The following is a 14,457-nucleotide window of genomic DNA, read 5'->3' as shown; positions in this document are numbered from 1 at the left end:
CTAGACCCTAACATGGTTCTAAGTTTAAGCAACACTTTTTATATTATTGTTCTGAACATTTTCAACATGAGTTGCAAAAGAAGATTCAGTGGTATGCTTTCATGTCTGTAGCTTACAAAGTATTCCCTGGCAATTACAGAGCAGATGTCTCCATTTTCCATCAAGAAATGCACAGTGCCAGGGCTGGGCAGTAGCTCAGTGGCAGAGCTTGCCTAACACACAGGCTGTGCTTGACTCAGCACCCCCAGAAGAAAAGATAAAGGTTAAACTTAAAAAAGGAATACACACTATCAGTCACCATAACTATTTTTATTACATTACAATAATTAGGAGCAGTACAGTTCATGACAAAAATATTACAAATTTCAGATCACTTCACAGCACATACTCCTATAAACATTTAAAAGTTAATTTCAATTAAAAGTGGTCATTTTAAAATCCAATGTTTGACATGACCAACATTCCCAGGTCAGCGCAACCAAATTCTGGGAACAACTGGAGCACACTGCGTATGTCCACAGAAAGAAAGCACAATGTACAAGTGTGCATGTTCCGTTTACACTGTACAAAAATAGTAAAATACATTCCAGGGAAACATGTTACATTAAGAAACAGTACTAGTAAGAAATTGGCACTCAAAGGAAAAATGCATTAAGTATTTTCAACATGAAAACAAGACAGTGGGACTGGAAACTCAGGTAAAACATTTGTAACCCATTTAGCTCTACTAGGGGTGGGGCCTCTGAAATCAGCGTTTCTTCAGATGACTTAATTTTTCCTACATTCACCTAAAATGATCCCAAACAGGCACTTGAAACTATTAAACTAAAACACAAGTCTTAATCTATTATAAGAACTAATGCATATTTTCAGAAGGAATTTTCATTTTTGACAATTTATAGCTACCAGTTGTGCCATTCAATTTCTCAATGCAGAATCCATGCTACCCAATATAAACACAGAAGTTATTAAATACAAATTCAGTTTTAAAGTAACTGCTGGTTTAAAGAAAAACATAACTACATAATTATCAAGAAATTACTACTTTTTGACAAATGAAAATGACGTCAGATAAAAAACTTCCAAATATGTTGTTTCGAGGAAAAATGGTCAGGAAAAAAACCTCACTGGAATACAAATGAGATGAGCGTGCAAATGAACTCCACAAGCCTCCGGAAGCTGCTGTGTATATTGGGACAAAACTGCAGTGTGGCAGGTCCTGAGGTCCTCTGCAGTGCAACCCAGACTCCTGACAACATTCCCTCCAGTGTTATGTACATATCGGCTGTGTTCCTCCCACAAACCTGCTGACTACATGACTTAGCGCTGTCTCCAACTTCACCAAGGGTCTTACTTTCAAGGCTGTAGTAATGAGATAACACTAAAGCTTCTAAGATTTTCCTTTAAAAATCTACAAAAACAAACCTTTTGTTAACAAAAGGTTCACACAGGTCAGAATTCACATAATTGTTACCTTAAAAACTGCTCAGCAACATTAAAAATCCCAGTCCTAAATTCCCCATCATGCACTGCAGTTCCTGAAGCATGCCTGTTTCCTTCTTTATAAAAACAGGAGGGGCACTGCACAAGACTGGTAGCTACCTAGAGGACGCGCCTTAAGTGGTTTGGGAAAGCATTTCAGAAATCACTGACTTTTGGCAGTTTACCTCTATAGATTGGCTCAGGCCCTGTTTACTCATACCCAAATAAAACATTTTAGAAGCCAATGTTCAATTTTCAAAAGTCTTTTAATTATTTACACAAAAAGAAAACTAGAATATAGGGGATTTTTACTCTTCTAAAGAGCTGCACTGGAATCAGCAAAACAATTATTTTAGGGCTGGGGATGTAACTCAGTGGTAGTGATTGCCTAGCACATCCAGGGCCCTGAGTTCAATCACCAGCACAATAAACAACTTTTGTAGAACTAGAAGCCTTGGAGACCAGACTCCCTCTGCGTTATACCATGTGCCCAAGTGCCTTACTAAGACCAGTTAGAGCAGTACTTACACAGATGGGACACCATTTTCCTAGTGCCTTATGTAGTATTAGCATATGACAGGCATTGGATTGTGCTTTGAAATGAATTTAGCAGTACCTTCCATGGTAAGAAAATTTTACATATGGAAACAATGGAATGTGTCGCTGGGATGAGAACTAGTCCTGCATGCAGAGTTCAGCACTGCCTTAGGAAATTCTCCTTCCAGTGGACAGGTCACACATGTTTGAAAATTCCTTACTGAAGTCACCAATGGACTGGACAGAGATGCAGTTTAAAGGCTCAAGATTAAACTACAAAAGCAACCACCTGAAAATTAGCCATTAGCTCAAATCCATTATGATACTTGTCAGATTACTTTAAGCCCCGAGGAAGTAAAATGTGGAGAATTTTACCGTCCCTAGGTGGACAGCCTTCAAGAGCTATTAGCAGCAGCAGATTTGAGATGGGGGAATTCTGAACCTGCACTGTCATGGGGCATGTGGAAGGGAGGCGGGCGAGATGGCGTTTAAAGAGGGAGTCCTGCAGCTGCAGTGCGGGTATTCAAATACAAACCTCACCTCTTGGATAGTGCTGCCCAAGACCAGCACTAGAGATGTGAGACAGGTAAAAAGTTAGGAAATGCGCCAAGCTCGACAGCCTGTCTTTATGTAACTGCATATAAGTCACATAGTTGTAAAGTTAAGAGACAGCCTTTGAGATAATTCTCTTAGCAGGAGTGGACAGTGATTTGCCCAAAATCAGTTCTAAAGGACACACACTGGAATCTAAGTCACCTTGGCCAGTCCTTGACCAGTGATGTTTTCATCTCACCATACCATCTCAATTCAGGTTTTTAAAGTAACATTTTAAATGCACTCAAAGACTTGTTTTCATTAATGTTAATTCATCTGTTTTTTAAATATTAGATATTCTTAAATATGGATCAGACTTGAAAAGTGTTTATGAAATATTAATTTAGCCAGTGTTGAGAACTAGCCAAACCTAGAGTTTGAAACTTTCTTATTGTTCCAAAAAAAAAAAAAAAAAAAGGGCTCTTCTTGTACTCTCCTACCCCCCCAATCTCATTTATAGTTAAAATAATTTTTTAGATTCTATTTTTTTAAAAAGCGATGGTCTTTTTCCAGTAGGACCACCACATAGTAAGAACGCATCTTGTTGAGCTATTCAAACTCCTGCTCCCCACTGCACAACACTGGGTGACCATGGGGGTTGCAGCCTGTGCACGAAACTCAGTGAAGCTCAAAGGCTCACATAAGGTCTGGCCTTGCAACCTTGCTCTCCTCAACCATATCTGAACTGTCACTGGATCAAATCATCTTCAATATCATTACCAAAATTAAAGCTGTTTTAAAAGACCAAGGGTCAAAAAAGATGAAGTTATGTTAAGAAAGAGCAAGCTGACCTAAGTGGACTCTAGTTAATTTCTATGGGAATTTTTATACACGTTAAAATTGTTTTGGTTATTAAAAAAACCTGGAAACATGGGCATAGAGCCCCAAATGGTTACTATGATCCTGACTTCACACTGGGTCTGCCCTAACAGGAAGAGCTGTTAGAATCTTACAGTAATTTACCTAATGTAGAAAGTCAATGGCCTTTTAACATTTTCCACTCATTTTTTTTCCACTTTTTTCCTTTTAATAGAAAAAATATATTTTTGGGAGAGTGACCATGACTAATAAGACAAAGAGGGAGAAAGCCTCTCAATTCAGCAAGGATGACAGCAACAAGACATGACACTAGATGATCAGCAGGAAGCCCATGGTTTGTGACCCATGATGTTTCTGTAACCAACACTAAGGTCCCAACCTGAGCCACAGTTCCTCCTCAGCCCCCGCCAGGACTCAATGAAACATGGCAGTGATTCAGAAGCGCGTCGTTCTGTTTCACGGGCACTCACAGCTGGTGAGAAGGTCAGGAGCTAATCAGCTATACCCACCAAAACCCGAGACAGAGAGCTCGGGAATCGGTTTTCTTCACAGGCGTCGCTAGTTCAAAACCAAAATTCAGGGAATACTGGCACTTAGAGGACAAAGTTTCCACTGTCATTTTGAAATAAGCATTTTAAGATAAAAGCTAACAGTTTGCGTGAAACAGGAAAAAAATTAAGTAATGCTAAAACAAATGCTAATAATTTAGTGTAATGTACAAAAATTACCACTTTTACTTAAGTATGCCTTAAGAAAAAGTATAAATTGTATTTACATAATTACACACTTTGTCTTTGACTTCTTTTTCTTCTTTTTACCATCTTTGCTCATTTTTTCTTTATGTTTTCGAATTTCTCGAACTAATGTATAGAAGGCATCATCAACACCCTGAAATTGAAAAAAAGTATTAAAATGTGAGAATTTCCATGTATGGCTCGAGGCACACATGATAGAGCTCCATCGCTGATGACATTAATATTGCAGAAGTCAACGAGGACATGTTACATCTCTTTTCAGGCACTTGAATATATCAGAGTTTTAGGATTCTTCATTATTGTCTTCCTGGGTATTCTAACAACTTTCTAAAAGGAACTCTGATTTTCACAACAGGCAGTAATCACTGGTACAGAATCTTACACAGATTAACAAATGACTTTTTCCCAGGAGTACTTAGTTTGCTACTAATTTTCTGTACTGGTAAACCTCGTCACCCAAATGCAAAAGCCTGTCTGCGTCCCAAGAGTCTGTGCTTATCATCCAGAGCTCCTGGACTTTAGATAAAAAGCCATGCAGACCTAAAGTGCTTTCAGAGCTTCATAAGTCATCACAGTGACCACATCTGAGCTCGGTTCTACACTTACATAAGATCCTCTGGATTTAAATGATTTACTGAGTAAACGGTATACACACGTTTTTCCGTTTTGGTAATATATGTTATTAATTTCAATTCATGTACTTACCACTAGGGAAGAGGTTTAAAGTAACCTCAACAAAAGATACACACTGCTTTGACGTGGCACCGGTGGCTCATGCCTGTAATCCTAGCTACTCAGGAGGATCAAGTCTCAAAGTCACACTGGGCAAATAGTTCTTGAGACTCTATCTCAAAAAAACTCATAAAAAAGGGCTGATGGAGTGGCTCATAGTGTAAACCCAATGCCATCAAAAAAAAAAAAAAAAAAAGCTAGACTGCTTTGAAAACTCGAGTACCTGTGATTTACGGAGAAAGGCCAAAATCATCCGAACGGTGGTAAGGCTCACCACTTTGAAGACACTCCCATTTTACTACTTTAGTTTCTGTTTATTATATTAGATCCCATACTCAAAATTTGCCATATCAATGCCTGTCTTCAAAGAACTTCCAGTATTTGGTCACTGAGATCTACATCTATTTGTGACCAAAGAAAGGTGTCTACATCAGGTTGTGGATAAAAATGATTTTAAATCAGAATAATTTCAACCCAACAGAACACAATATGCAAAGTGGCTGCCTACAGAGCAGTACATTTTAACCCTCCAATGCATAAAGTCAATATATATATAAGTCAATTCTTGCCACATCTCTGTTAAAAAGCAAATTAAACATACAAGCAAAAAACAAAGAAAAAATTTAATTCTCTATTTTAAATCTGCTCAACTTACCAATAATGCTTCCAAACCTAGCCACTAGAGGGTGTGTGAGTGACAAACATCTAAGAATGAAGTGTGTAATTCAAGCCACTTTGTAAGTTTTAGGTTTACTCATTGTAATCACCATGTCGAACATGGTAATTGAACAAATGTTGTGATGTCTAATTAAATACATTATATTATCTTAAAAATAATTTAAAATTTTAAGTGATAGTATTTCTCCTTTATTCCATCACTAACATCTTCAACAGTGAATTTCAAATTAACAATTCAAAGCATTTTCTTTCAAGTTACCTAAACCAGTCTTCATGACAGATCAGAAAAGCATGACTGGTACTTTACGAAGATGAACACAGACTGGCAAGGAGAGGTTTGCCTGTGTTTGTTTGGTACAGGATAAACCAGCGCCACTGAGGAATACTAGTGGGTACTGTTTCCAGTTGATCCCTCACCGGCACTCAGGGAGGCCCCACTTTCTGAATCTCACTCACAAAGGAGAATGGAAAAGTGATTTTATCAACACTACTTCAAGGCTTAATTACAAATATGTCAAAACTATGTGTGACTCACCGACACTTTAGAATCACACCCTTAGATGTGAGGCATCTAAATCCTTTATCCTTCACGAAGCACCTTTAATCACACATGCTCGTGTAGTCTACTCGGTACACCTACTTTTATGATGAAGGAAAATGCCCTCGTAAAAAGGTGAAGCAGAAAAATGAAAGATGAGATGGACAGAGAAGACACGTCCAGGAGGGACAGTACACAAACAAAGAGGCCAGCAGAGAATGGGAGTAAAATTCAAAACTCAACTAAAATTCAAAACTTTGGACTCATGGTGCACTGAGGTGCCCTAGATAACTGCAATGGTTAGGGAAATGTCACAAGTTACCTAAATGAGCAGTGACCATCTCCTCTTCACGTGGCAAATGATCACCCTAATATGCTCATGTAAAAGACAAAAGCAGTACCTTGCTATTTTTGTTTAAATCTATCCTGTTTCAGGACTAAGGAAAACTGATCTGTATCTACTTAACACTGTCTAATATAATTTTTTAAATCTTTTTACCTAACTTGAAGACCTATAAAAGTTAGCAAGTACATTTTCTTTATACAAGTGCTACCCCTGTCCATTAAAAACATGAGGATTCATTTTTTTGGCATTCACAGTATGGTCACCATGAGAATATGCAGAAGTTTTAGGATAGTAGGTGTTTCTGCCTTTGTTTTGAATACAAAGCATAAAACTGATTTATTCTATATAACTTTTAAAAGTGAGACAACAGGAAAAAAAAAAAAATTTAGACCACCACCTACATCTAGTCCTGATGTTCTTATAAATTGCATTACAATGTTAAATTTTGCCACAACTTTTAAAATTAAGGTATTGCTTTACACAATGACACTCAAAAAAACTGAGTTCCCAATTCTCAATTTAAAACATCCTAGTAAGTTGTTTCTTCTAAGCTTAGTAGATTAGCACACTATACTACTACTTAGATGTATATTTTAAGCTTTTGGGAAATGTTACTTTGGAACTAAAATTCATATAGTCAACTTTTAGTATAGTTGATACAATAAGTGATATCCTAGTAACTTTGAAAGTGATCATTTAGTTCATGTCTTTGAAGAACATTACACATTAAAACAATATAAAGCAAAGTCCAGGTCTTTATCAACTTTATGTCACCCACTCAATGAAGCAATTGCTCACAGAGAAGTGACTGCACCCAGTGACTCCTGCGTGGACAGTGGGCAGCTGCACGTGCCAAGAGCTCACCAGGCAATGGGCAAAGACTGAAAGCATATAGCTTGGCTCTCTGAGATTCTACTGTCCACCTCAGGAATAACAACAAAAGGTTAGTTGGATGTAACATGGGGCCATAAAAGTTAAAAGCAGCACACTGGGAGACATGGGAAGGGCATCAGGCCCAGTCTAAGGAGATAAACTTAAGACAGGAGATTGGGAACCACGAAACAGCAGTGTCAGCTAATGAACGTGAGTGGGGAGAAGAATACTGCATTCCAAACAAGAGCCAAGACTCAAGGGTGTTTATGTAAAGACAAAGGACAAAATTCAGGTGAGATAATAGGGTTTTCAGATAAAGGGCTGGCTGGGTGGGAAGGTATTAAGAGGCCTATGACATGCTACAGAATTTTAGATTTTACTCCACTGGTAAGTCTGTCTGGACTTAGAGGCAAGAAAATGACATTTCTCTGAAGCATCTCTCTCTCTGCCTGCACAGTGGGTGATAATGGCAACAGGTAAACAAAATGGGAGATTGGAACCTGATTTCTTCCCAGCAAGAAACCATGAGGCAACTGAATGAATGACGTGATAAAAGACAGGGACTAACATCATAGGAATTCATGGCTGCTTCCAAATAGGAGTGGGAAATAAAGTGGGGCCGTCCTGGAACTCCCAGACTTCTCACTTGGATGAGAAGTGCTGTCAGTACAACAGGTAGAGAAGAAGGAAAAGAACAGTTCTTTACTTTGCAAAGTCTCCAAAAGGATGCATACTCTGTAGGAAGAGCTCCTATCCTCTAGGCCACTCAACCTGTCATTCCACGTTTCTTATGGCTTTTCTTCCTCTCTAACAAAGAGTCAACAGCTGCCAATTATTTCAGACCTTGTGTCTGATTTTCTTAAAGTTACCCATTACCAAATGCTTAGGATACTTAACTAATTATAGCATTACACAGACCTATGCTAAATATAGATCAAACTACTACAGTCATCAAAATGGTCTTAATTAATAATCACATTCAAAATCAATGTACTGATTATGAAATCAAACTACCAGTTTCTTATCTTTAATACTTCAAATTAGAACACCACACCTAAGTAGTTCCAAGTGGCTGCTACTTTGTTACCTTTGAGGGACATCTGCTTTTGGCCAAAGTTAATATGCTGAACTTACCAGATTACATTATAACGCATTTTTTAATTTTCACACAGCCAGGAGTCTTTTCTTCTTTGCTGACCTTGTTCAATCTGTATTGTCGGATCTCTCTCACCAATGTATAAAAAGCATCCTCCACTCTCTGCATTGTAAAACACAACTTCTTTAAAGTCTGTTTCTTAGGTAAGATAATTTATTGGGGTAGCCATTTGTAAGAAGTTTGAGATTATGAGCTTTGCTTGAGGATTTTTCTTAAACAGACATCAGACTGAATAAAATTGAGGATGCAGTTTTAAAATATGGGCTAGAATCTGGTTTGTTTGTAAGTCAGTTTTATTTTCTGCTGGAATTCATTTTTTAAAATTTAATTAGAATTAGGGGAGATTATGAAAACCCTGATTAAATATTTAACTATCTCTTTATCAATTAATACATTTTAGTTGGCCAGTCGTGGAATAAAAGTGTAAACTGAGGTTTAAATTTTCCTTTGACTTAGGCAAACAAGTGACTTAGTGTAGCATGGAAGATTCCCAGCCCACACCCACAGTGGGGGAGACACAGCACCCAATGGGGACATGAGCTGTTTTTAGGACACAGATTCATTTGCAACAAAGGAGGCCACAGACCACAATTCCATTTATTCAGACATGTGCAGTCAGTTTGTAGGTCCACGAGGGAGCTGAGACTGGGACCTTTGTGGGTGAGGATTATACTACTATTTACATTAGGTGTTCAGTAAGGGCTGTTTACCAAAATAGTAAAATGTCTTGAACTATTCAAAGTATAAGCACAAAACAGGAGCAAGGCATTTTTATATCCTTACTACCTACAGGTCTTAAGAATAATTTGCAGAACAGTTCCAAACTTCACTGGCTTTGTACCTTCTATTAAATGCAAATAGTCTAAAGGAGTTTCTGAGCTATGGCTGTGGAACAAAAGCTGTAACCAGTATGGCAATGAACAGCCATCAGAAACAAATTAGGCAGTAGCCTAAGGGGACAACGTACAGCTAGTTTGTCCAGAAAAATCTCCAGCCAAGGTAAAAGTGGAAGTGCACAGACAGTGCAAATGAGCAGTAAAGCTGGGCTGTCGCGCCCATTCTTCTAAGCCGCAGAACTACTCAGCAAGGCTGGCCTACTTTAAAGCAGATTCAACTTTAAGCTTATTTGTTCATTTTATTTTAAGACTGAATGGCTTACTTTGGGGATTGGGACTTTTTAACTTCTTGCAATTGGTAAAATGAATCAAAAGTGACAAAATGGACCGACACCTGAAAAGCTCATGTGTCCCAACGGTGTGATCTGCAGCTTTGGATTCAGCACAGAAAACCAGCCCTAGGCACTGAGTGCAGTGAGCCAGCGACCAGGGCTACTGTCTCCACCAGTTCAGAAGAAACGTCAATTTCTGCAAATCTCAAGAGGATGTGGAGAACTGCTTCAGTGAGCTCAGTAAATTCTACTTAAAGTACAGTTTTGCAATACGTAATATGCAGTTTCACTGAGGAAGCAGGTGGGTAGTTGGTATTATCATACATTAAACTGCATGCCTCGGGCTCCTCACACACCACCCAGTGGTACAGTCCTATAACATCATTATAGCTCCCAATTTTTTAACTTATTTTTGATGGAATCAGTTTAATCAACTAGCTAACTAGGCCAACTAGAACTAACTAGAACTAAACATTCCTATTTTAAATCACTGAGTGTTGGTGCTTTATATACAAGTTTTTAGTAGCTTTATTCATAATGAATTCTCCAGAGAAGGTTTATTTTATTCACTTGAAAAAAGTTGTTGGTTTTTTGAGACAAGGTCTTGCTATGTAGACCGTGCTGCTATCACTGATGTTTCACAAACGATTGTCTTTCAATTTGAAAACCAATGTAAGAAATTAAAATCTCTCTGAAGGAGACAGACAAACCAGGCAAAAGCTCATATTTTCTTAAAATTTTAAAGAGTGAAAATACTTATTCCTTTTTAAAAAGCTTATAAGGTCATTGTAGAGGTCAACATGCTATGTAGGAAGAAGGGAACTGGCCCTCTCCTAATTTGGTGGAAGCAAATCTTGATTGGCATTTGCTTCTAAAATCAACTCGTGCATCTGCTCTCTCACGAGCACCCCATCACCAATACCGCAACTATGATTTCTGTTTCAGCAATGCAGAGAGAGAACTGGAAGCAATCATTGAAAAGCAGAGGTGATGGCCCAGCACAACCACCCCGGGTTGGGACCTCCAGAAGACTACCGACGATGCTGAGCACCCAGAGGTGGTACAGAATGACTTCTCCATTTCTTATTTTTACTAATACAAAATTTAAATCCAAGTTAAAATCAGTTACTTGCCACACTTTTCAGACCTCAGTGAGTTATTTCTTGATGTCAGGCTCCAAAGTCACGCTGACACCAAGAGAACACGGGAGCACTGTTCTTTACCTGGCTACCAATGGTGTGGGCTCTTTCTTTTAAAAACTACGTATTATACACAACAATGAAACAGAGTATTAGTTTCATATTCCCAAATAATTTTTTAAGATAAAATTATACTTAACACTCAGTGTGACCGGCACTCAGTATTCCCTTGAGAACATAGCTATAGCCACATACGCTCAATTTAACATCACTAACAAGCTCTAAGAGTGGGTGAACGTATAACATATGAATAGAAGCATAAAGTTTAACATGTAGTTTCTTTTAAATCACAAGTTTGAGAATGCGGAAACAGAGCATCCACACACAAGAAAGAACTGTTGCAAACAGCATTTACACCTGGCACCTTGCTTTCACTAACAGCTTTCATCTTATTTAGTGCTTGTTCCTGCTGAATCTGCAAAATGCCTTCAAGGAAAGAACATGTCAAAAAAACTACATGGAGATGCAAGAACAGTGGCCTCCTGGGACTTCTCAGGCCTAGCAAGCGCAGTGTGCAATGACGGTTGTGCTGTGAGGCCGTTGTGATACTCAGCGGTGTTCAGAAATTCAGTTTTTAAAACACTGATCTCATGTTCAAAACCCAACTATTAAACAGATAGGCACCTGTTTGTTTTGCTTTGTTAACTCTATGATGAGCTTACTTTAATGGAGGTCTTCTACCAACTAATTTTACATATCTAGAAATTAACATCAAAAGCAGGAAGCTAAGATCCCTGAATGTCAAACAGCTGACTCAGGAGCACCAGACACTGACCTCCCTCTTCCATTCCAGCAGCTAACTTGAACTAACTCCGAGAGAACTTGAGTTAACTTCCAGGTGTCTGTGTCTCAGATTCAACAGCAAAACCAGCAGGAAACTAACAGTCCAGGCAAACGCTAAGCTGCATTCGTAATTACGGGGAGCGGCACACTGGCAAAAGGATACTGAAAACCATGAAATGCAGCTGACACAGTACCAGCTACTGGGGAGAGTGAGGCAGGAGGATCACTTCAACCCAGGAGTTCAAGATCAGCCCGGGCAACATAATGAGATCACAAACAACAGCAAAAAAAGACTAAAAAGTATTACCTCTGACCAGGTAATGGGTGTTTTAAAATTGCAAAGGAATTAATTTGGTAAAAAAATATATATATTCTGTAGCCCTTATCTTAAAAGGTACCAGAATAAAATTTTTACTTCCCTCTCACAAAACATGTAAGTTTTACTTTAAAATTACTAAGGTTCGCCTATACATTTTAGGTTGGAAGTCTGGCCTAACTTCTAGTGTCTACTCAGCTCTCTAGGGAGGACAAATGTGGCCACACTAGTTTTGTCTACAGATAGCTATCAACGCATTTTGCATTTTTAAAAAGGGTTCTAAGGAAGAAAGACACATGCCACAGACACCGGCTCTGCACTCAAGGTCCAAATACTTACTATCTGGCCCTTTACAAAGAAAGCCTGCACCCTGAATCACATCTATAAGAACTTCTAACTGAACCCTCAGTTCCCATCGGTCTACATAAAATGCTTTTTGCTGTCTATGTTTCAGGCTCATGAACAAGACCAAAAATTAGGACATAAAATAAGCTGCTGATAAAATACCACAAGGATATGCAGATTTATTTTATTCAAATAACAAATGAACCAAATAACACATGAACCAAATAACACATGAATAGCAAATAAAACACTTGCAAAAGGGAGAGCTTCAAACTTTCACAAGAACTGGAGATGGAAAATCTATTAAAGTATACCTATTTTATATTACAATCTCTAAAATAATTTTGACTAGCTCTTCAGAATCTCCCAAAAGTGTGAAAAACAAACTTTTCAAGCAAACTGATTTCTAAACAAATCAGTAAGTCTGCTTAAAAAAAAAAAAACCGGAAGAGAAATATCAAAGTTATAGTTTAGCAAGATATGTTTCTTTAAAATAGGGCATGAATACACTGTGAAGTTCTTTAATGTTGTATCCCTGTATATATTAATTAGATCATCCACGTTTCTACAAAGCAAATTTAAATTAATCATACCTTCAAAAAACTAACAAAATAACCAAGGTCACAGAACAGTACAAAACCTAAGCATTGCTGGGTGCCAGTGGTTCATGCTTGTAATCCTAGATACTTAAGAGGCAGAGATTAGGCAGAGGCTCGCAATTCGAAGCCAGCCTGAGCAAACAGAGACCCTATCTTGAAAAAAACCCATCACAAAAAAGGGCTGGTGGAGTGGTTCAAGTGATAAAGAGTGCATGCGTAGCAAGCGCGAGGTCCTGAGTTCAAATTCTGTACCGCCAAAAAAAACCCTCAACCTCAACGTACACTTTCCAAGGCAGCCATATGGTTTTCTGATCAGTTATGGACTCTGCAGCATTACAGCAGCAAAGTAACCACGAAGGTAAACAGTATTCTGATGGAGCACCACAGGAAAGGAAAGGAGGGCAGCTCTCTGGACTCAGCACTGAGAGGTCACAGTGGTCCACCCGTGGTCCATGTGGACCTGTGCCAGCCAGCACCCTTGGGAGTACCACTACTGACCAGAGTCTGCTTGCAACAGCCCATTCACCTGGAGTTCTGAGAAGCTTCTGTCCTGCAACCTTGGGGGCTTTGTTTTTTGTGAAGTGTTTACTAAAATGTTTACTAATCTAAAACACATCTTTTAAGTTATAGATAATACAAGTATAAAAATGCTAATGGTGGAATCTAGGTAGTAGGTTTGCAAATGTTTTCAATAAAATTCTTTCAGTTTTGTAATTGTATTTTTTCCTAAGAAAATAATCATAAATATTATAATCATGCCTTCTGAGTGCTTTCTTTCCTGAGGAAACCAAGGAGACTGGTCCAAGAAGACCAGTAAAAAGAAGATAAAACTGCAGCTCTTCCTAGTGTCTGAGAATCTGGAAACAGATCTGAATGAAATCTGAGTTCCTCTGCAGTAAGCAAAGGTATGTCACCAAATCTCCTTTAACTGGTAAGTCGGGGTGAATGAATCTCCATGAAGAGACAGGTGCATAATGGTCAACTACAGAAATTCACTTTTTAATCCCAAACTGAAGACTTAAAACAGAATTCATGGTTTTCTTTTAATATGCACTAAATTTGTACAACCCAGAAGAGGTGGCTATGATTGGCAGAGAAGTGAGACATAGACACAAGGTGAACAATTTTTACATATTTACCAGTTTACAAAACTCAACATAACTAGAATGACTGCTCTGTATATTTAACCATAGAATGAGAAGTTCCTCAACTTTAACTCTTAGCATCACTGTAGCTACATTTTACAAAATCTTAGGTATGAATAACTAGAAAAAGCTCACAATAAACTGATGAAATATAAATTGACCAACTGCTCAATGTGTTAAGAGGTGTACTCCATCACATCTTTACTCCTTTCTAGATTGTTTCCTGTATGCTGAACTCTTTATTTCATATTGATAAATGATCAACTGATATTACTTTATTTTATACAGAAGTCATTTTTAAAATGAAGATGAATTCTGAAAGAAAGTTCAGGAGGTGGTATGCCTGTGGTCAAAACAATGCAGTAAAGGAGCCCCTGAGAGTCTGTGTACTG

At 38.2% G+C, this 14,457-nt stretch overlaps 1 protein-coding gene across 3 annotated transcripts in view; it reads right to left on the bottom strand.

Annotated features, from left to right (window-relative positions):
• Positions 1 to 294: 294 nt before the first annotated feature.
• The window catches only part of Kras (KRAS proto-oncogene, GTPase), a 31,295-nt gene continuing 17,132 nt past the window's right edge, over positions 295 to 14,457 (bottom strand). For 2 of the 3 annotated variants that reach the window (XM_074075842.1, XM_074075841.1), the window contains exons 5-6: positions 8,489 to 8,612; positions 295 to 4,320 (exon numbers count right to left, since the gene is read on the bottom strand). In XM_074075842.1, coding sequence (XP_073931943.1) covers positions 8,493 to 8,612 — 120 coding nt within the window. In that variant the 3' untranslated portion in view covers positions 295 to 4,320; positions 8,489 to 8,492. The remainder of the gene's footprint in view (positions 4,321 to 8,488; positions 8,613 to 14,457) is intronic. The other variant, XM_020164719.2, reaches the window with a different exon arrangement.

Source organism: Castor canadensis, chromosome 6, assembly GCF_047511655.1.
Source record: "Castor canadensis chromosome 6, mCasCan1.hap1v2, whole genome shotgun sequence".
Taxonomy (NCBI): Eukaryota; Metazoa; Chordata; class Mammalia; order Rodentia; family Castoridae; genus Castor; species Castor canadensis.
The sequence above is the reverse complement of the archived record's forward strand: the minus strand, read 5'-3'. Positions and strand labels throughout refer to the sequence as shown.